General features: G+C 47.9%; 1 protein-coding gene across 7 annotated transcripts in view; it reads right to left on the bottom strand.

The window, feature by feature from the left end:
* ASTN2 (astrotactin 2) overlaps positions 1–23,761 on the bottom strand; it is an 841,205-nt gene that overhangs the window by 217,102 nt on the left and 600,342 nt on the right. For all 7 annotated transcript variants that reach the window (XM_087419200.1, XM_087419201.1, XM_087419203.1 and 4 more), the window contains 3 exons: positions 19,133–19,257; positions 15,075–15,179; positions 11,876–12,055 (listed from right to left, as the gene is read on the bottom strand). In XM_087419200.1, coding sequence (XP_087275326.1) covers positions 11,876–12,055; positions 15,075–15,179; positions 19,133–19,257 — 410 coding nt within the window. The remainder of the gene's footprint in view (positions 1–11,875; positions 12,056–15,074; positions 15,180–19,132; positions 19,258–23,761) is intronic.

The raw sequence follows: 23,761 nt of genomic DNA, 5'->3' as shown, positions 1-23,761 counted from the left end.
ACCCACCACACACTGTGTTTCCTCCTTGGAACACTGACACATTGCATTGTGATTTCCTCGTTACCTATGCCTCTCCAAGACCAGACTGAGGTCTGGGAAGGCAGAGTGACTGAATTTACTGCCACATCTGCAGCTTCTAGCACAGTACCCACAACACAGTAGGCACTAAAATTGCTGCTGGATAAAACCAGGGCAGGGGGTCAGCTTAGCTCATCTGTTGATATATATGAACCCTTTGGGTCACATTTAGCATCAGCTGGTTATGCCACCTCCTGTCCCTCCCACTGCCTCCCTGAATCACGTAGCTGCAACAGAAAACAGTGTGTGGACGAAAGCGCGGGGAGGAGTGGTTCCTTCAGATTCGCTTTTCCTTAGAGAATCTTCTCAACTACAAAATAATTAAAAGTTGTGTTCCCTTCTGGAAACTCAACCAGAACTTCATCTTGGTGCAAAGTCATCATTGGAAGAGAAGGTTTAAAAACATACCTTTAATTTTATGGTATGTAAACTATATCTCAGAAAGGCTGTTATAAACAAAAGAGATCCCTTTGCTCTCTTGAATTGCGACTCAACACACTTTCTCGGATGGGGAAGGAGAAGAGGGAGCTAGTTTGAGCCCTAATCCTGTTACTAATTTATAGTCCCCTTTGAGCAAATTGCTTATTCTCCCTGGAACTTCATTTCACCATCTATATTAATAGATTTATTAAATTAAGGGTATTTCCGGTAGTAAATTTCAATGATTCTGGTTCACCAGACCTCATGGACTTCTTGGGCCAAGATCTCCAAAAGGAGCCTTCCATCTCCCTGGGCACCTGTGGAATGAGAGGGAGCAGAAGTATGGACACCGAGGACTCTAAAGAGGAATCCCTGGGGTCCAGGGCTGGCATCTCAGATGAAGACAACCAAGGCCAGCTCCAACCCAATGGGTCAATGGTCCATGCCATCTCTAAAGCCTGGCTCAGAGCCTGCACCCTGACCCAGAGCCAAGGTGTTGCTAGGAAACAAGGATCTGGAGCCAGAGGGCCGACATCACGCAGGCTGGAATCATGCTGGTGTGTCTGCCTCTCTTCTCATTCTTCCCAACCAAGTACTTCTCATTGTTGCAGGGGGAAGAGAAATGCCTCTCAGAGAGGACACTCTTGCTGGAGTGGCCACTGTGGTTAAGTGATAGCAAAAAGATGGAAGAAGGAGAAGGCAAGAGAGAATACCTTTTACCAGCTGTGTGCCCTTGGATTATATATCTTATCCCCCTTAGGTTTCAGTTTCCTAGGCATAAAGCTATCAGCCTTAGAGGGTTGTTCTGAGGATTAAACGAGGTCGTGTATGTGAAGTGCCCAGCGCACCTGCTGGCAGGTAGTGGTTCTCACTATAGAGCATCTGTTGTTCCAGGGAGGCAGTAGGGCATGTGGACTTTGGAGTCAGATGGTCCTGGGATAGAATCCTCTGCCTGTCACCAGCCATGTGACCTTGAGCAGATGAGTTTTCTCATTTGGAGGATGGGCATTACAATCTGGACCTCACCGGGTTGTTATGAAGACAATTGGGGTCATGCAATTAATCGCCCATAGTGGGAACTCAATACAAGTCAGTCGTGGTTGCCGGCTCCTCTGTCACTCCCTCCCCGACACACACACACACCCCTACACATTCTTCTTGGCCACTATAAGCTTGGTATTTGGCAAACCTGCTCCCCTGTGCCCCACTGCTGGGCTTCGGGCTGTGCTTTCTGATAACTGCCTTCTCTTCCCACCTCCAGTTTCAGGCAGGGCTCAAATTCACAAGCTGGTGGGTCAGCCAGGGAAAAACAGCCATGGTTTTAGAAGATCTGGCAATAAGAGGGCTTAAATCTTAGGTTGCTGTACTCAGGACTGGAAAGAGCTACATCATTATGCTTTTTGTTTTGGAAAACGAATAGTAATAATGATCAGCACTGACTTGATTATATCTCACAATAATAAATGATAATAATAATGGTTAGCATATCCTGAGCATTTCTTATATGCCAGGTGCAGTGATCACTTTTGACACATTGTTTCATTTACTTCTCATAACAATATTGTGAGGCAAGCATTACTATGCCTATTTTAAAGATAAAGAAATTGAGGCTCAGATAACCAAAATGCCTTGCCCTCAGTCACACATCTGGCAAGTGGGACAAATGACTCACACACCACAGCTTGATTTGTATGTTGTTATTTGCTGAGAAGTACACCTTTTGTAAGGAGCAGGCAACAATGACTGATTTGTGCTGAGTTCCAAATATGGGCCAATTAATCCCATGATCTCATAGCAGCTTCATAACAACGCTGCGAGGTCCAGATGTATTTCTAACAACTCCCCTGGTACCTCCCAAACCAGCCCCTTGTTTGCACTTAATTTTAGGCATCTGGAGATCCAGCCTCTCTTATTGGTTAGAGTTCTCAGCTGTGGACAAAGGCATTAGCAGTTTCTCTAACTACTTGGAAGACCGAGACACAAAGACGTTCAAAGTTCTAACAAAGAAGCAATGGCATCCCTCAGGAGTACCTGAGGGGATTCAGGCACTATTGTTCTCAACTGGTCTGAGAGGACTCAGTTTCCACACACCCAGCTTTGCATCTTGTTCCCTGGAATCCCTCTCTATTTCTCCAGTTGGCAAACGCCCACTCACCCTCCGGGTTCTGCTTAGACATCTGCTCCTCCAAGGAAATTCCCAACTTATCCCAGGTGGTTAGGGGCCCGTCTCCCAGCCTTGCCTCCTCCACTCTCGACCCTCCACACACGTGCGCGCGTGTGCGTTTTACGCTCTGCTACATCACAGCATTTATCAAAAAGGTCATAATTGTCTGTTCACTTGTTACCCTTTCCCATTTGACTGTGAGCTCCTGGAGAGCAGGGAGTGTGTCTCACTCCCCCGGCATCCTTGGCACCTGATACAGGGCCTGGCCTATATCAGGGGCTTGGAGCACGGTTGTGGGGTGGTGGAGGGGGGAGAAGGGACAAAGGAAGACACGAGAGACAGAGGGGGAGGGAAAGTGCCCTGGTGGTGTGGTAGCTGTGAGTGAGGCTGCTCTCAGGTTGATAGGTTCAACCTGCTGATAATGACCTGGGAAGGCAAAAGCTTCCATCTCTGTCTCTGTGTGTCTTCCACACCATTTTGTTCTCACTAAGGGGCTGAAGGCAGAGAGAGAACAAACGCCCCATATTCATCTCCAGGGAAATTCCACACTCTTAGTGCAAGACTGTGAGAGAGAAGGGTCCTATCTAATGATCCTGCTCCCTCAGTCTCTGCCTTCCTGGGAGTGGGACTGTGATGGGGGAACAAGTGTGGTTTAGCCCCAGGCTGAATGGGATCAGGGTAACTAGTTTACAACAGTGTCATTCTCTTATTGCTTCCTCTAAGCAGAAGAACAATGGGTACAGCCTCCAGTGCTTTGGGTAATGATGAATTTGTGTGTGTTTGTGTGTGTGTGTGTGTGTGTGCGCGCGGGCACGCGCACGCTAGCATGTACCTTGAAATAAGAAAATGGGCAGGCGGCCAACCAATGGCTCCGCCATCTATGATTATGCTGGGGGGCATTGGCAAAAACGAGTCTTTGAATTTGCTCTAAGTTTTCAGGAGAGGGAAGAACAAAACATGCTTCCAGCTGGTTATTAAATTTCCCTATTTGCAACTGCAGGTTCGAATTGATGGCATAAGCTGATCTCAACTTTCCCATCTGCAGAATGGGAATAGTTAGCCTAGATGGGAATGGAAAACACCTTACAGTTGATTCACTATTTTTACTCTCACACCCATGACAGACATTGCTACATGATCGCTGCATTCTTTCCCACTGAGTGTGGTCCTCAGAATCTCTTTCAACACAGTATTCCAGGCAGTCGCTACCATGTGATCGTAAACTAGCACATACGGAGAAACTCGGGCCTGGCTAGGTGATCGCGAAGGCCTCTTCCAGCTCTGACATTTTAGGGTTTGGCTTTACCTTATAAGGGTGCCCCTAAGTTAAGATAGAGAAGCAAGTTGTGCACAGAGGTTCTGGTGAATAAAGAGAGTGTTTCTACTCCTGCCCAAGCTGAGGGCCTAACTCTGAGTCTCTCCTCAGTTCTTTCCACTGTGGATACGAGAAACAGCACAGGAGCACAAATGGTTCCCCTGGGTCTGATGCCAACATCTAAAGAGTTCCCTGAGGCTGCTGTGGTCTAGCTGGACGAACACAGCCTTCATGATTAAAGCAGCCTGGGGTCAGATCCCTGTTCTGCCACGTTCCCTGGTGTGAACTCCCACAAGTCATCTCACCCTCCAGAGCCTCAGTTTCCTCAAGCATGAAGCACAGGTAACAACATAACAATGCCTACTTTACAGGCTTGTTGTGAGGAGGAAATTGGATGAAATAATGTATGTGAAAGTGCTTTGTGAGATGCACAGCGCTGAGCACATACGAAGGATTGTTATTCTTGGTACGCACCAATAGGAAAAAGACTAGGGTGTTCCGTTCCAGATGGACTCAATCTAAACCAGGGAACAAATGCTTTTTTTGGTAATTTCATCTGGTGGAAACGGCAGTCTCATGGGCCTATTTGTGTGTAATGAACCACATCCTGTAGCATCTTTTTGCATGATTCTGAGGAGAAATAAGTTGGCTCTCTCCTTTAGCGTGCTGCAGGCTAGAAAGTGTCCAGCTTATACTTAACCTCCTCTGCCTCCCTGCTCTCTCTAAGAAAAAACACAACCCCAGAGCTAGACCGATCCTACATATAACTGCACAGAAGCCAAGGTGCGAGGGGAGGAGAAAGGAGTATCAGCCACCTCCCACAATGATGCTGGGACCCTAGCACAGACGAATGTGACCAGGCTGAGATCTTCGACCCATATTATAGTTAAGGAGTGTGAGGCTCAATGTGACCAAAAGGCGGAGAGCCTGGGGGCAGATGGGGCTGAAGAGGTTCGCTTGGGACACATTAGATCTGAGAGGGCCCTGAGGCCATCGGGAGGAGTTTAGAAATTAGCCTCCAGGCAGTGACAAGGCACTCAGGAGTTTTAACCCAAGGGGTGGCATGACGCGATATCCATTTCAGGAACATCCCATGATGGCTAATTTTGTGTGTCAACTTGGCTGGGCTACAGACTGTCCAGATATTTGGTCAAACACTATTCTGGATGTGTCTGTGAAGGTGTCAGTGAAGGTGTTTTAGATGAGATAATCAGGATCCTGAGTGAAGCAGATTGTCCTCCCTAATCTGGATGGGACTTATATAATCAGTTGAAGACCTGAACAGAACAAAAAGGCTGACTCTCCAGCAAGTAAGAGGGAACTCCTCCTGCCTGACTGCTTGAGCTGGTCGTTGGACTTTTCCTGACTTCAGACTTGAACTGAAACATCAGTTCTTCTTGGGTCTCGAGCTTGCCAGCTGTGGAACCAGAACTTACACCATTGGCTCTCCTGGATCTCCAGTTTGCTAAGCATATTTTGGCTTTGAACTTTTCAGCCTCCATAATCACATGAGCGAATAAATATATATAAAATCTCCAAAAAGACAGAACCAAGAGAATGTAGATGTAGATATCTTTCACATATACATGAATATTATATATATAAAGAGATTTTTGTCTATCCATCCATCCATCCATCCATCCATCCATCCATCCATCCATCCATCCATCTATCCATCCTCTTGGTTCTGTCTCTCTGGAGAACCATGAATGCTCCATGTCCTCAGGGCTATGTAGTTTGGATTGATGGGGGACAAGAGTGCATGCAGGAAGACCAGGTAGGATATCAATGCTGGAGTCCAGAGAAGCCATGATGGTGGCTTGGGACAGGGCAGCATTAGTGAGATGGAAAAAAGTGGGCAAATTCCAGAGCTACTTGAGAATTAAAATTGGGAAGACTTGGGATGGTTTGGAAATGGGAGCGTAAGGGAGAGGGAGATGTTGAGAAGGAATTCTAGGTTTCTGGCTCTGCCTCTAAACAGGTATGGGCACTTTTCACTAAAACACTGGAAAAGGACTGGGTTATGTGGGCTGATTTGGGACAGGCAGGGGAGCTAGGATGATAGCAAATATCAGAGGAAAGCCTGGAGGTGGAGGTATAAAGTAGGAGTCATCAAGGTAGGGATGGTAACAGGGAGCATGGCCGAGGTTCCCCACAGAGAGAATGGCAGTCCAGGAAGAGGGTCCTGTGGAACCCCTGTCCTATAGGACAGGGTCCTGTGGAATCACATTGACTGGTCTGGCAGAGGAGGATGTGCCTGCAACGGAGACAGAGAAGGAACAGGCAGGAAGGGAAGTGGGTAACCAGGAAGATCTGGTACCACAGAAGCAATCATAGAAAGTGCCCCAAGCAGGATGTGGTGAACTCTGTCAAATGCTAATGAAAGGGCAAGCAGTGGGAACTGAAAACTGCCCCGAGATGATGAAGTCACCAGGGAAGTAAACTGGTACCCATGCAGTTCTCAGCTCTGAGATGACTCCTTCATGTCTGGTTGCCATCTTTGAAGCAAGTTCCCCGAGGAAACTGGAAGCCTAGGAGAGTTCTCCAGCTCACATCAGCCCCATGGCCACACCTGTCCTCACAAAAGGAGGTGACATTTGACTATCTTTTCCTTCTCCTCCCCCTACCTCAACCCTTGGGCTGCATTTCAAACAGCCAAAACACCTTTAAAAAGTAGTCTAGGAATATTTCAGCTGACATTCAAAAGTGCATTGTAATTCAAATGGAAATGCAGAAATACATTCCCTCGGACAGTCTTGGGAAATTATAATAGAGATAAAACATCTTTTAAAGGTGGCGACAGGCATTTATCTGCAGGGACATCTCTATACCACGGACTCTCCCAATCTAAACTCAAGAGCAGTTCAACCTTCACATGGAGAATGTCTTTTCACAGGGTCACTGAGTCTCTAAACTTGGAAAAGGCATATTAATTGCATATATTTTCTCTTGCGCATTTTCTTTGTCTCTCTATTTCTCTTTGTGGATTTCAGTTTGCCTTTGTCTCTATCTCTTTGTTTTTCTGTCTCCTCCTCCCTCAGCTGATCTCTCTGTTTTTCTCTGTCTCTGTCTGTGTATCTGCCTGTCTGTCTGTCTCTCTCTCTCACACACCCACACAGACACACAGACTGAATAATTCCTTCACATATACACACCTTCTCCTTCTAGAGTCAGTTTCTTCACGAAAAAAAAGGCAGCTGAAAATTCAGGAAACCTATCAGACTGGTAATTTCTGCATCATCATTATCCTCCCAGAGTAGAGAATGACAAGGAATGACAAAAGTGCAGGGTCACAGAGCCCTTTGGACACCTCGCTTGTCCAGTTCCCTCCCTCCACTGGCCCCATCCTGCTCAACTCACCAAGGCTCCTCCCCACCCCAGGCCAATCTACCCCTGTCCTTGGTCCTGAGTCAACCGACAAGGGATGGGAGTAAATCAGCAGCCATTTCTTCACCCTACACACACACACACACACACACACACATGCACACATCTGGGAACATGATTACCTGAGTGGATGTGGCAGCCATGGGTGGAGGGAATGGTCTGGATTAAGATACTAAGTGCCCAGCTTAGTGCTAGATGGGTCCATCACTGATCTATCTATTCTCTCCTTGGATCTACAATATGACCTTGCATTTTGCATATTGGGAAACTGATTTTACAGATTTGCCCAAGATCACACAGCTGGTAAGTGGTAGAGATGGGATTTGAACCAGGGTCCATCTGACTGCAAAAGCTGTGCTTTACCTCCAAATAAGGAAGTCTTTATTCAAAGTAGCCAAAGGAAGGGTAAATTTATACAGTCTTAATTGTAATATAAAACTCATGTATCAAGGTCACAGCTAGGGAGAGAAGGTGAATTTCAAGTCAAGGAGTGAAATGGAGCCCCAAAGGGGAGAAAGGCACCTTTTTAAAATACAGGAATATCAAGAACACAGCAGCTAGTAGTGAAAGTATTAAGCTGGGGCAAGAGACTCAAAACTTCACATGGTGCTCAGATCATGGCCTGCGGCAGAGGTGATGGTTAAAGTAAACTGATAGAGTGAGCAGCTTCCAAGCTAATCATGCCTGGGATGACTTCAGCTACTCTAGATGCCTCCTAAGGCCCAGCTCTTCCTGGCTTCCATCAGGTACCATCTAATTGACCTGTCCAGTGCTCTAGTCCTCTCTAGGCTGGAGGAATGCCCAGAAAACCCTACCTCCCTGCCAGGATCTTTCTAGTCCTTCTTGGCATGCCCAGTGCCCCTCTGGGATCAGTGTCAGCAGCTGGGTCTGTTGTTCTAGGTTTCATTTTGCCCTATTAGAGGGAAAACAATACATACAGTACCCTGTGTACATAGGGTATTGACCACCACCCCCCCTTTCTGCATCTAGAACAGACATTGCTAACTGATCAGAGCTTTCTTCCCCAATGATCCCAGTGACCTCCATCCAGTGGTCTAGACAAGCCACTCCTCAATTCATCAGAATTGGCACTTGAAATGAAAGCTGTGAGCTGTCACATGATAGTGACTGGGTTCCCTACCATGGGCCAGCCCCCTCTGTCTTTCCAGATGTCTATCAGTGGATTAAAAAAAAAAAGACTATGACAAAAATGATGAAATACTGGATGGCTAAGACAGGCTGGTAATGCACAATGTGGGGACAGTGCCCACGTCTTGTCTACTGGGGAGCCCCAGCACCTGGCACAAGGTCTGTAAAGAAGAAGCACTTGGGAAATATCAGTGAATCAGAGAATTAATGAATGATGAATGAGACTTTTTCCCCCTGTGGAATGCACACTCAGAAGCACCTAGAGGAATGAGGGTAAAATAGACCTCTCTTGGGAGGCGTTTTAATCAGGTACATTCACCCCAACTCCCTTGGCTTTCCAATGATTTCCAGTGGCTTCCCTGGATCACACTAGTAGCCAGAGCCCCCATCATTAGTAAACCTGGAAAGGCTGGGACATTTGTTTCTAATGTCTGGGGACACCGGATCTGGGCTCAGGTTGGAATTCAAACACCATCTCGTTCACTAACGAACTCTGTGACCCTGACAAGCCCCTTATCTTCTCTTAGCTTCAGGTTTCCCTTCTCATAGATGAAGGGTGAGTACCCTCGTCTTCTTTGCCTCAAGGGGTAGGTGGGACGACCAAAGGAAGGCCATCTGTGAACTGTAAAGTGCTGTGCAAATGTCCCTGGTTGTTATCCACGCCCTATTTGGTCTCTTCTTCTGACCCCCTCTTCCAGCCTTGGCCATTCCAATCAAGAAGCAGCCACTGCCTGGGGCTAAACATAGATTTCAAAGAATCCTGGAACCCCTCCAGCACCACTCTTGCTGGGTGGAAAGGACATTTGCAGGGACTGTCCTTTTCCAGTGACATAGGTGCTTCACAGGGAGAAATGAAGGCTGAGGTCACACATTAGCAAGAGCCATGGCCAAGACTAGAATCTTCAGCTGACACCCATGATTTTTGCTTTATTTTAAGCTACTGTTTCTCATGTACTTACTAAATGCCAGGCATTTTACCTATATTGTCCCATTTCATTCTCCCAAAGTCAGGCAAGGAAGTTAATCTACCCATCACTTAACACAGGAAGAAACAAAAACTTAGAAGTTACTTTGCTCCAGGTTGCCTGGCAGGGGTGTAAGAAGAGGCATCCAGACTTGAAATCCTGTCTGTCCCCCTTCGACACTGCTCTATCCATCCTCTTCCACAAGCTCTGCCCCCAGAGCGATCAGCCTCCAAACCCAGATTCATCCTGACCTGGTTCCCAGTGGACCCTGGTTTAGCCCATGTCAGTGACACATAGTTGATGGCTGAGGAGAGAAGGGTCGCCAACCATCTGAGTCCAGAGTACTTCCAGTTCTTCAGGGAAAAATTCTCAGCTTCCCATTCACCTACTCCCAAGCATCACTCTCAATTTAAAAAATAAAACCACAGTGTTGGATGTACCATCTAGGTGGTCACAGCAGAAGGAGATAGAGAGCAAGAAACACACTCAGAGTGGTAAGTTGGCCTCAGTGTATCCCTATGCTCTTCTTCGGAGTGAGCATGGAGGACGGAAGAAAGAAAAGTGTCTTTGCACTAGAAGCCCGGAGAGAAAAACTACCACACTAAGTTCACCCAGCAAGTTTGTGGCAAACTTGAAGACTCTTTGAGTCTTGAATGGGGGCCCTCAGACGCTGTTTCCGCAATCTTTCTGTCACCTCTCCCCATCTTAATTGCAACAGATTCCATGCACTGACTGTACAAGGAATGGGGTTTTCTGGAGGGAAAAAGTACAAGGCCTGGGAGCAGCCAAGGATGGAGATGGGGTAGGATTTAGCATCAGAGTTGTGTCCCAGGCCCCAAATGCGGGACGAGGCAAATGAGTTTAGTGGCCAGAGGGAGCGCAGGTTTTTATAAACATAACCTAATTGTATTACTTTAAAGTCCTCAAGCTTATTGTCCTGCTTAATGATGTGTCACATTATTTATGGGGTAGCACACGGAGACTTCTATTGATTTAACGCACTTCCTTAAAGACCGTCATTGTCACAGCCATAAAACAGAGCTATTCCCAGACAACTCAATTATGTCCCCTGTGCCTATAAACCACCCCGTGCCCCACACAGTTGCAGACAGGAGGCAGGGACAGATGAGACCACGATGGGGGGTGCAAGGCCCATGGAAACAAAAGGGAAGGGTTCTGGAGACGGCAAAGGTGTCTGGAGATGGTCCAGGTGGACAGAGGCTTCATCCAGTCAAGGATGAGGGGCAGCACAGGAAATGCTAGACAGGGGTTGTGGAGCACCTCACTCCATCTTGGCTCTGCCTGAAGAGCTGTGTGACTCTGAGCAAGCTTCCTCCCCTCTCTGGGCCTTAATTTTCCCAACTGCAAAACTGGAGTGCTGAGGCCAATGAGACCTGTAAGTCCCTTCCGGCACCACACTCTGGTTTATGAGTTGTGGTTGATTTGGTTCTTAGAGATACGGTGGCTGAGCCATATGAAGGAGGTACATGCACACTTTTAACGTTGCTTGTCATCCTTTCCATCAATGGAAAGTGTTTTTAAATTAATTGATAATAATAGTAAGAGTGGTAACAGGAATTAATCCTTGCCCTGCTACTTATTCGCTGTGTGTCTATGGGCACTTGACTTGGCATATCTGAGACTCATTTTATCATCTGTGAGATGGGGATAAGAATACATGGACCTATTAAAATACATAATATGTGTGTGCAATATTTCTTTCCCCAAATTATATATACTTATTATACATATATATTATATGTATATGTATTATATTATATATATGTGTATATATATACATAATATACATATATACATAATATAATGTATATTATAATATATATGTATAATAATAAACCACTTTCCCTTTAATGAGAGGTAGACAAGAATAGCTATTTAAGTGCCCATTTCACAGGAAGGGAAAACTGAGGTGGGAAGGGCATGAATTTCCCAAGGTGAGTGGCAGAGACCGGTCTCCTGCATCTGGTCTGGAAAATTCTAATTCTGATAATAGCTGAGAATTGAAGGGAAATAAGATCTGGTGACCTTCCCTGAGGATAAAGGCCTCTCCACAGGAGAGACTTGAAACTGTTATTTCAAGGGGAAAGAGTGGGAAACAAGGAGGCTACAGTAGAAGGCCAGAGTTCTAGAGTTCAGAACACCACCTTGGGGCCTCAGAAAATGCCTGAACTGAAAAGATCCTGAGAAAACATCATATGGCCCCCTCATTCTGTCCATGGTAAAACTGAAGCCCAGAGAGGGGCAGGAACTTGCCTAAGGTCACACAGTTTATAGCGGCAGAGCCAGGTTTTAGCTCCAAGGTGGTCAGTTATCTCCCCACAGCCTTACCTCCATACCCCACCTGGCCGCCACTTCCATCAAGCGCTCCAGGCTTACCTTTCTGGTACTGGAGCCACAGCTGCTGCTGGACCTTCTTGCTGGGGAAGTGGATGATGCAGGTGAGCTCGGAGCCATAGAGGGCCTCTGCGATGTAGTGGGAGCCGTAGTGCTGGATGAAGGACAGCAGCTCCTCCCGACTGCTCTCCTTGGTCAGGATCTTGAGGACGTTGGTGAAGCCTGGACAGAGGAGGAGCATGTGGAGGTGGTCAGACTTGGGAGGCTCGTGGCCGGCAAATTAGAAGCGGCAAGGGGCTCTTCCCAGAGTGGATGTGGTGGCTTATCCCTCACCATAGTGTCAGCCTGGTGGCTGCACTAGTCCAGCTGTGCTCAGCATTCCCTCACTTACAGAGCAAAGACTGCCCTCTCTGGTGGACACACAAGACACTACGACCAAGAGGGAATCGACAGCAGAGGAAGGCCTAACGCTTGGCGACCAAGACTACGGCATCTGAAAGTCACAACCGGGAAACCAAAGTGATGTCTACCAGGCACACTGCTAGGGGCTTCACCTGCTTTGTCTAATTTAACCTTAGTTTAACACTGCAACCCCAACCACAACCACCTGTTGTGTAGACGAGCAAGTCCAAGTCAGAGATGTAAATGACTTGCGTTGGTCCTCCAGCCAGAGCAGCAAGGATGCCAGCCCACTTCTGTTCTCACTCCAAAGTGCATGCACTTTCCCCTGCACCCAGTAATCCAGGGCTTGAACTGTCCGCAGCTGGAGTCCTGGGGCTACATTCGCCCAGGCTCAGCAGATACTCGTGTCCTCAGATCCGATCCCTGACTTAGCTTCCTGTAACAATGCTTCGCTTTCTGTCTCTGCGGTTGCCTCCCTAAAACAGCTGTACGTTCTCTCTGCCTACATTGCCGAGGGCCTCCTTGCTGATCTATTGTCCTTGGTCCTATGCCAAAGAGACCTAAGTCCTCAGTGCCTACCATGGGGCCTGCACAGCAATCCCTCAGTAACTGCTGCTCCCCTTCCCTCTCCTTCCTCCAACAAGCAAGTCACCAAGCTCCTCATCAGGACCCTTAAGACCTTCCTGGGCTCCTCCCTGCTACTGGATAAAGCCCAATGACCCTATCTGGGCATCTCAGGCCTCCAAGGTCATCTCCCATGAGTCACCTACATCAGACTTTACTTCCAGCCATGTCAATTTTCTTATTTCTCCCGACCTGGGATTTCCACCATCCTTTCTTCACTTACACTCCCCACCCCCCAACTCCTAACACACACGCACACACCCCATCTTTCAGCCGAAATGGCCTCCCCACCCATGCTTCAAGGCCCCGGGAAGTCACTCCACCCCTAAGAGACCTTTCACACCATGCTGGCCAGGGGCACCTGGTCTCTGCACCTGCCACATGTACCACCTTGAAAGCAGAAGCTCTGTCCCATTTGTCTCTGAGTCCCCACATCCTTCCCCACCTCCACCCAACCAGGCACACAGCACAGCTCCTGGGACACAGCAGACACACCAACCACAATGATTACAGGAACGACCGATTCTGCATCACATCAAAGTAAAACCTAAAAGAGCAAGCTCCTCTCCAGCATTGAAAGCGAGCTCCAATTTGCCAACAGCTGATTTTCAAGGGGGTTCTCAGGAACATCATTACTGATTAATTAAAGCAGATACAACTTTGTAGTTCTAATAGGAACATCGCAGTCCTATTCACGAGTGCGGTGTGAGGGTGGGGGTCGCACAGAATACAGACACAGGCTCGAAGAATGCGTGCTTGATTAGAACAACTCTCCATCAGCCTGTTAACTCATGCAACTGGGTAATTAATACAGCAGCGTTAATGATGAGAGGGTTTCTGTTAAGTAATAAATAACAGCACCACAGAGATGCCCTGTGGCTCTTTATCCAGGCAGACAAAAGTGCAATCAAATCCCTGCTCTGCTTCTGTTCCGCCTTACTAGCTGTGTGACCTTGGGCAAGTTACTAAATTTTCTGACCCTCCATTTCCTTATCTGAAAAAAAATGGGATAAATAATGCCTTCCTCACAGGACTGATGTAAGTCATAAGACATAAAACATTATAAAGTGCTTGGCCGATGTCAGCAATAATTACTGCTTGTACTTCCCAGAAGGTGAAGTCCTCCAATTCCCAGGCTAAAAGAGCTCCATGTTGCTCACGAACAAAGTGATATTGTAAAAGAAAAGATAAGAAAAGAGCTGGTGGATAATTAGGAGACACTGGCACAATAACTCAGTGGCAGAGCTAAGTATGGATAGAAAACTCTAGGCCAGGCCCCATCTCTTCAGAGTCCTTCACTCATTCCTTATTTTCCAGATTTCATTTTTTTTTTTATTCCTTCATCAAACATGAGCACCAACATGTGCTGATTCTCTATTAGTTACAGAGAATACAGAGATATAGGATCCAAGAATAAATAGGACCCGAGCCCAACCCGCCATTCTCAGGTCAGTGGGGGAGACAGAAAGGATCCAGATGAGAATTAAGTACCTGTTAGTGCTTTAATATAGGCGGTGGAGCACAGGGAATTCCTTGAGTTATCCTGAGGGGAATGGAGAATGTGGAATGCGTCTCTGAGTACTGCAGGGTATGTTCTCTGGGCAAGGAGATCCAGGCAGAGGGAATAGCATGTGCAAAGTCACAGAGGCATGAAAGAATATGTTCCATTTTGAGAACTACAAATCGGCCCCATCAGCTGGAGTGCAGGGTTCACGTGGGTAAAGCGTGGACAGTGCATATGTGTATTGGGGGGGAGGGTATGGTTGTTGTACAGGAGATCGGCAAGAAAAGAAATCAGCTAGGAGAGACCAGAGGAACCAATGCCTGAGAAGAACTTACAATCCACAAGCCCGGAATACTCTGAGAACATAAATGTGACTTAGATTGTCATTTAGCCCCTCTCTCCTATTCATGCTTCCCCACCCCGCTCAGATATCCCTTCCTCCAGGAAGCCTCTCTGACTGCCCAGAATGGACAGCTCCGTCTTCTGGGCCACCACTGCCCCATTGGTGTGTTGACCTACTGCAATGTGTGGACGTCACTGTCTGTCTGCCTGTCCATCTGCCCTCCCTGTGAGCCCCTTGATAGCAGGAAGGGCGTGGCCTCATTCCCTCAATATACCCAGTGCCAGCACAGGGCCTGGTACACCCTAGGTCCTTGGACACGTGTGCTGAGTTACGCCAAGTCCCCTGGCTGCCTGGGTGACGGTCCTCACCTGCTGAGAGGGTGATGGTGCTGAGCTTCACGCGGTAGAGGTTGCTCCGGACCCGCCACTGCTGCACCATGGGGTACCCCATGGCCTCGTCATACCTGATGTCTCCTGGGGAGGAAATAAGAAGGTCATGTGTGCCCAGCACTCAGAGGCCCTCACCACAACCCCCACCCTGCAGCCCTGGGCTCTGGGTAATGGCCACCTCTTCCAGGTCGACAGAGACTGGGCCTTACAGAGCAGGCTCTCACTGGGGCTGGCAGCTTTATTTGGACCCCGCCTCCAGGCCTCTGATCTCAGTCCCAACTCTGCTTTTTCTTTCTGCCCAACAGTTTGTAAGGCCCCTTTGCAACCTACAAGCAAGAGCAGATTTATGGTTCCACCTAACCCTGTTGGCGACTTGTCATGGGGCACTAGGCATCTCGATGCCTCGGTTTCCCCATCTGATACTATGACTACTTATGCTGACCTTCCTTCATAGGCACATTGTGAGATTCAAATAAGATAATAGAAGTGGAAGCCCTTTGGTAACCTAGAAATACTGTACACGGAGACCAGGGTCAGCAAACGCCATCCCGTTCATCACATATGGCCAATGGTTGCTTTCCCACGACAGCAGAGCTGAGCAGTTGCAACAGAGACCACGTGCAAAGCCTAACACGTTTACTATCTGACCCTTTATGTCTGCCCACCCCGGTGTAGATCATTGCTTCCTAACATTAAAATATGGGATGTCTGTACATATCATGTAAAATGCATACACACACACATAAAAGGTTCCTGTTTCAAGTAAGACCAAGAAACATTGGCTAAACACAGCTAAACAAGATTTTTCAAAAACCGCATGATTTCTCAGCACCTTAAGTGGATTAATAGGCATTTTAAAGCTCCATAAAGGAGGTAGGCAGCATTTCTCAAACTTCTTTGACCAAGGAACCCTGTTTTTACAAAGACATCACTGGAACTCAGGTTCCATAGAATGCACTTTGAGAAACAGGTATAGACAAAAAATAAACAAAGGAAAAAAAAAACACAACACAATGTGAGGAAGTGGTTAACTTTGGGTGGTGGATGTCTGAAAGATTCCCGTTTTCTGATTTATATTCATCTCCACTTTCTACATTTTCTGCTCTAAGCATCACAAACTCTCTTTTTTATAATCAGGAAAAAATATATGAAAAAGAGATGCTAGTCACATCAGCAGTTATTATTATTGTTGTTATGGATCCTTTGCAAATGGCAGGCACATTTTCTATCGTCTTCTCTTGTCCCCTGGTGAGGAGGCACTTACAGAGATATTTGATACCAAGATTAAAATGAGAATCTCATTGGAACAAATGATTTCTTCCTGGACATTACTGCAGTATTAAAGTTATCCATTACTGTCAATTTCTTTTTTTTTCCCTCCTTTGCCTTTTCAGGAATAATATAATTTTTTTAGAGGCTTTCATTTTAAAGTAAAATATTCATGATCCCCAAAGATACGTCTACTGGAGCGAGGTTGTTTTGTTATAAATAGGTCCTCTCTGTTTATCTGTTCTGCCTGTCCTGTCCTTTCTCTGCAGAGGCCGGGGAGGGAAGGACAGCGGGTGAGGGAGGAAGAAGAGGGCCATGTTTCAAGTCAGGGCAGAGAAAACAGTCTGCACAAAAAGACTAGACACCAGGGCGCAGGCAGCCCCCACCCCATCTATCTGTGTTCGTCCTAATTCAGAGTAGGCTTGGCCCATCCCCAAGAGAGGGAGCCCATTCACTTGGTGGCGTGACATCCAAAAGAAAAAAAAAAAAAAAAATACTACCTTTCCTGATTATCAAGAAATTTATAAAACCATCGTCTCTGCCCCTCACCCCATCGCTGGGCCTCCCCATAAGTGGTCCTCACTCCGTGCTTCGTGGATTCCAGCCTGGAATATAAGCTCCTCCAGTGGAAGCCCAGCTTCTTGACGTCGAGGCCATGGTCTGTATGAGTCCCACTCCCACACAGCCTAGAACAGAGCCTGGCACATAGTATGCTCTCAATAAATACCTATTTACTGGCTCATTCCCTGGCTTGCATCTCATTCCTGATCATACACCCATCCCTGGTCCTTACTCGATCCCTGACGCCCATCTTACTCAACTCTATCCTAGATCCCCACCCAAGGGGTAAAATGAAGCTCTGGGATGGGGAGAGGTATTTTTTCTGATTATTAAAAAAAAAAAATTTTTAAGTCTTGAAATGTAACAGTTCCTTTATTAGGATGGCCTCCAAAGATCCTCGAATCAAAACAAATAATCCTAACAACTTGTCCCACTAACCCAGAACCACAACATACCAAGCATTTTATATCCATGATCTCCAATTCTCACCACAACCCTGAAAAATAATTGTTATACCCCATTTTTCAGAAGGAGAAATTGAAGCTCAGAGAGGGAGTTGTCCAAGGATATACAATGATTAGTGACAGTCCTTTCCAATAGAGCACATCACCTCCCCAGGGACCATGGCAATGTCTACTTTAAGAGGTGGTGAACTCCCCATCGCTGGGGGTATCCAAGAGGGATAATCACTCAGCAGGGATATTGTAGACCTGATTTCCTCATCATCTTATGAAAAACAAAAATTAAAGAAGGCACAGCAGTTTTTAGACACATTGTACAAAGCATTTTTACATCCATGGTTTCATTTGATTTACATCTGGGCCCCTTTTGGAAGTAGAACAGGTCAGTAAGGTGATGTAGGATAGTGGATACGGCATCAGCTTTGAAGTCAAGACCCACTGGGCTTAAATCCTGACTCAACTGTAGACTAGCCATGTGGCCTCGGACTAGTTAAATGATCTCCTGAACCAGTTTAAAAGGGGACAATAATGCCCTTGCAGGGTTACATGAATTAAGACATGCGCTGTGCCTGGCCCCCAGGAGACCCTCAACACATGTGGGCTCTCTCCCCTGTCCATGCCCCTTTAAAGGAAAGGCTCACGGAGGTTAGAGGACTTGCCTGCGGTTCCCAAGAACTTGCAACGAATAGAGGGGATTGAAATCTAAGTCTGTGACATCGTCACAGGGTGTTCCCTGGGGGGACAACTTCTATCTCAGTGAGACGGCTCCATCATCCATCAGCGAGCCCATTCTCCCTGGATAGTGGTTGAGATCTCCAACTACTGTATCACAAAGGCAGAGGCAGGGTCCTTCCATCTTTCTCTAGCCTCCCAGAGAAAAGGGTAGGAGAGGAACTGGGCGAGGATGAGGAGCAGAAGGGCATCCTGGGGTGGGACAGGAAATCTGGACCCTCAGGAGAGCCTGCAAAAGATAGCTTCTCAGTAAAAGAGAGACAGGCTGGGAGGGCAGGGAGCTGCAGGGTGGAGTGAAAAGGGCAGAAGACCTGGAGCCACGGCACCTGGTTCTAGTCCTGACAGATTTGCTGTGTGACCTTGGGCTGGTCCCTTCACCTCTCTGAGTCTAGATTCCTCACCTGTAAAATGGGAAAAATAATACCCACGCTACGGGATAGCTCAGTGCCCATGTTCAAAAACAAGCTGTGTAACTGAAATGCCTTCAAGGGAGAGAGGCTCCTGGTTGGGAGGGGGGTCCACTGATTTTACTTTAGAATTATTTAAAAATAAACCTAGTGAAATAAGCCAGACACAGAAAGACCAATACTGCATGATCGCACTTATATGTGGAATCGAAAAAAGTTGAACTCATAAAAGCAGAGTGGAATGGTTGGGAGGTGGGGAAATGGGGAGATTTGGTCCCAGGGACAAAGGTTTGGTGATGTGGGATGAGTAAGTTCTGGGGGTCTAACGCATGGCATGGTGCCTATAGTTAATAATACTGTATTGACTACTTGCAATTTGCTAAGAGAGTAGATCTGGCCTCAGCTCAGAGGCTGGAGCCTCAGGGAAGCCCCTTGTTCTGCACAGCCCATAGCAGGAGCCCAAGAAATGGCAGGTCCCTTCGCATCCCATCCCTCACAAAGGAGGAGGCCTAGGGGGCCCGTCTTGGACGTGCTGAGGATGGACATGCACCTGGAGGCCAGGTGTGTGGTCAGGGGGCTGGGCAGGGGCCCGGCATGTGTGTCTTACCAGTGAGCAGCTGGAGGTCCGGGAGGGGCTCGGAGAGGACCCCCCGGCACTGCTCCTCCACCGGCAGTGGGATCACCAACAGCCCGTCGGCCAGCTGAGGAAAGTCCTTGATGAAGTTGTTCTCCCTGTGGAGAGGAGCAGAGAGACTGCCAAAGTGAGGAAGTGAGGCAGCCCTGGGGGCTGCAGGGCAGGAGGGCAGGAAGCTTGTAGTCAGAATAGAGACTCACGAGTGCGGCCGGTGGCCTTGCTGCCATGCCTCTGGCTCCCTGAATCCCAGCTCTGAGAACGTGGTGCTAACGACAGGCTCTAGAATCCGGCAGGCTGGGGCTCGAATCCTGGTGCACCACTTACCGGCTGCACCATCTCAAGCAAGCTATTGGTCCACTCAGAACCTCAGTTTCCTTGTCCATAAAGTGAGATCTCAGGGTAATTGTAAACACTTAATGGGATAAAGCTGCCAATTGCTTAAGACACACTCTCATGCTCTATAAGCTGTATATTTGGCTGTTAAATGTCCCCTTGTGTAAGCAATGGCAATGGTGAGCCAGGATGTGAGGGAACTGAGAAAGCATAGAGTGCTTGAACAAAGAGGGGGCGAGGTTAAGCTGGAGAAGAAAGGCTTGCAAGAATGGGTGTGTTTGTTTAAGTGGAAGGACCCTAAGAGATCTTTTGGATCAAACTCCTCCTTTTTCAGATAGGGAAACTGAGGCCTGGAGAAGGGGAGTGACCTGCTCAGAGACAACCAATGGGTGAGACTCAAACTCAGGTCTCCCAATTCCCAGGCTAGTGCTCTTTCTCCTGCCCTAACTTCTACAGGTGCCTCTAGCCCTTCCCTGCAGGGCCATTTCAGGAAACAGAAGACAGACATTTGGGTAACGTCAGGGGACTGAATCCTGAACAAGGATAGTCTTAAGGAGGGTGGGGTGGTGACAGAGCATCCCAGGGAGGCAGGCTTCAATCTTCTAGACAGTAGACGTGCCAGAGAGGTAGTGAGCTTCCTGTTACTGAGAGTGTGCAAGTGGGGAACTTGATAACCACTCGGCGAGGATGATATTGAGGTCACTTCTGTACTAAAATCTGCCTTTTGAGGTCCCTTCATATTCAGAGATCCTCCGAGTTAGAGACATTAACTACAATCTGGAGGGGAGGAGGAAAGGGAGGGGGAGGGGGAGGAGAAGAACAAAGGGAGGAGGATTTTTATCGCTTCATTTTGCCATCTGGAATGGGCAACCTTGAAATGAAGATCAGAAAGAAGAAAACAAAAATATGCGACGCCAAAGCAATGCCTTTGAAGCCTGGCCCTCGGGCAGTTCAAAAGCAGCTGTACCAGCTTCCGGAGGCCTGGGTCACCCTCCTGTCTGTGCTCCACGTCCCCACGTGCTCCCCCAGGCACCTGTGAAGCTCATCATCGATTCATCCATTTAGTGAACACCTTCTCCATGTCTGACCCCCGAGCAAGGCCAGACAGAGTCCAGAGGAGGAAACATTATCCCCATCACCAACATCACCGACATCACCAGCATCTTTGTCATCATCATCATCGTCATCTCTGACAATTTATTGACTGAAGCCTTATAATGTGCTAGGATCTGGCAAAGCACTTTACATCCATTTTATTATTTAATCTTCACAGCAACCCGCAAGATAGTTATTATTTTCATTTTACAAATGAGAAAAAATGAGTTAGGATTTGGGTAGAGTTGGGATTTGAACTCAGGTCTGTCTGACTGCAAATCTGGGGAAGTGAGCGGCTGGGCCTGGGACTGTCTGCCCAGGCACGCACCTGCATGATGGTGAGGTTCTAGGTTCACCCTTGTACAAGTAAGCACACTATTTTGTGTGCCTGTGTGGGTGTGCCCCTGTTTGTCTGTGGAGCCGTACTCATTTGTGTCTGTGTGTGTGCTGGTGATCATGGCTTCTGCCTAGGTGTTAGTGGTTCGTCTTTGATGTGTCTGCGAACCTGGGCGTGAGGAACAGCAATGTGAATAAAAAAGGCAGCCTGCCAGGGGCAATGGAAATGTCCCCAAGTAGCACATAACAGTCGTCAGGGTCTGAGGGACTAAGTTTCCTCCTGTCTCCATTGTGAGGTGGCCTCTGGTGATACATATCTGCTTTCAAAGACATAGCGGGGTGGAGAGGTGTCTCCATGCCCTAGTCATTCGACTAACACATGCTGAGCACAAACGCAGGGTGGAACTCCGAGCTGGGCGCTAGGGATGCAGAGAGAGATTGGATTCTCCCCTTGTCCTCTGCATCTTCCCAGCCTAACTGGAGAGACAACAAATTCGCCATTCAGATTAGTCAGTGGGGCTTGGCCATCAGGAATTTTAGGTGGCCTGGATGCTTCCGGAACCCTTCTCCCATGAGACCCAAGCACTTGTTTTATAGGTAGGAGAGGGCAAGACTGAGAAGTGATGATGGCTCTGAAGACTGGGTACCAGTTCTGCCCACCCGCATCCTAGCAAACCATTCAAGCCTCAATTTTCTCATCTGTAAAATGGGGGGTATAAAAGCTATTCAGCCTGCCTTAGTGAAATAGTAATCATAATGATAACAATAGCCTTTATTGAGCACCTGCTGTGCATCAGGCACTGTTCCAAGGACTTCACATTAGTCCTCACCCTACTTGATGAAGTAGGTGCCATTAAGACCCCCAGTTTAGGGCCGGCCCCGAGGCTTAGCGGTTGAGTGCGCATGCTCCGCTGCTGGCGGCCCAGGTTCGGATTCCGGGCGCGCACCGAGGCACCGCTTCTCCGGCCATGCTGAAGCCGCGTCCCACACACAGCAAGTAGAAGGATGTGCAACTATGACATACAACTATCTACTGGGGCTTTGGGGGAAAAAAAATAAATAAATAAAATTATTAAATTGTATGCAACATTTAAAAAAAAAAAGACCCCCAGTTTAGAGATTGAAAAGCTGAAGCACAAAGCAATTGGAGATCCCAGCGGTGTGAGCCCAGAGCCCAGGCTCCTCATCACTGCTCAGGTGCAGAGCGCTGAAGGCCCTGCCTAGGACATCCAGGGGCTGTCAAAGCTGGACGAGCCGCAGCACCCCCTGGGTGCACTGAGCCCAGACAGGCCGAGGCCAGGAGAAGGGCCTTGCTGCTCATGATGACTTCCCACCAACCAGGTGCTCTGTTCTCCGTGTGACCTCACCAGTCCTCCCTCCAACGCCTTGAGATGGACACGACTGCACTCCCTGTTCAACCGATGGGGAAATGAGGGCTCCAAGACGTGAAGCGACTTCCCTGGACTTACACACCAGGGACACTTGGGAAGAGGGGTCTGAAGTCAGGCTTCTATTTTTTCACTTTACCACCTGGGGGGGTCTCCATTTCAAATCTTCTCTGGCAATGATTTTATAAGTGCAGAGGAGGAGAGACGATGCCACTCTCTCTACCCCAACGTCCCTCTCCTCCAGTCCCTCTGCCTTCTGGTTAAGCCACGCTTGGCTCTGTGGGCAAATCTGACCCCAAAGGGACAACAGGAGGCAGCACGGGGGGCAACCTCAGGATGGCCAGGGGCCTGGCTCATGACCCCCCTTCTCGGAGGAAGATTTTCCTCTGAGTTTCCAGGAAGCAGGGAGGATCTTAAGGAAGGAGATGAGGAAGACGGAGAAGATGGGAGGGTAGGAGTTTTCAGGCCAGAGAGGAAGGCTGGGAGGGAGGGAGGGAGGCAAGGACGAAGCAGGGAACAACAAGACAGCAACAGCAAAGACCAAGGACCAAGGACAGTCCCTCAGGGCTGGCCCATTTCACGGCAACCTGGGTGATGGTCACTAGTTCTGCGTGGCCGCTGCCAGCAGAGGGCGCCCAGGGCCTTCGCATCAATCAGCTCTCACGGGAGACAAAACAGGATAGGAACAGCAGCCGCCGGGGAATGTTCCGCTGGCTGAGAACCTCAGATGGAACCCAGACAGCAGCCTCAGAATCCATCCACCCACCTGGGAAAGGTGATGGCGAGGCTGGCGGGGTGCTGGCTTAAACTCAGCTGGTCAGAAACCGAATTCAGATTCTCAGAGCTTATGAGCGTGTGTGTGTGAGTGTGTGGTAAAAACAACCAGGTAACTAACTAATCCTAATAGGAAGATAGGAAGAAAAATGAGTAATATTTATGTATTGATCATATTTGTTGGTCATCAGCTATGTTCTAGTTAGTGTGCCAAGACACATGTGAGTGTGTGTGTGTGTCACCCTAACCACATGAGAACTCTATGAGACAACTACTATTATTATTCCCATTTTGTAGATGAAGAAATGGATGCTCAGAGAGATTAAGGAACTTGTCCAACCAGGTCCACAGTTGGGAAGTGGCAGTAGCCAAAACCACTTGCAGCCGATCTGGCTCCTAGCTTAGTGCCCGGAACTCAGTAAGCACACGTTAGTGGATCAATGCAAAGCCCGTGCTCTTGATCACTGGGCTAACCTGAGACCAAGCAGTTCTGTTGTTTACCGCCAGAGAGGGCTGTGCTTTTGTGCCCACGAATGTGGCTGTATACACGTTTGTCTGTATGTATGTGCATAAAATGTCGTGTTTCAAATAGCGACAGGGCCACTGTTTCTTTAGACAAACATCTCCCCCAAAATATCTACGAAAACAGTTCAATCTTGGTCGACATTAGGTGGAA

The sequence above is a fragment of the Ceratotherium simum genome, chromosome 29 (assembly GCF_057802395.1).
Source record: "Ceratotherium simum simum isolate JZ-2026a chromosome 29, ASM5780239v1, whole genome shotgun sequence".
Classification (NCBI taxonomy): domain Eukaryota; kingdom Metazoa; phylum Chordata; class Mammalia; order Perissodactyla; family Rhinocerotidae; genus Ceratotherium; species Ceratotherium simum.
The sequence above is the reverse complement of the archived record's forward strand: the minus strand, read 5'-3'. Positions and strand labels throughout refer to the sequence as shown.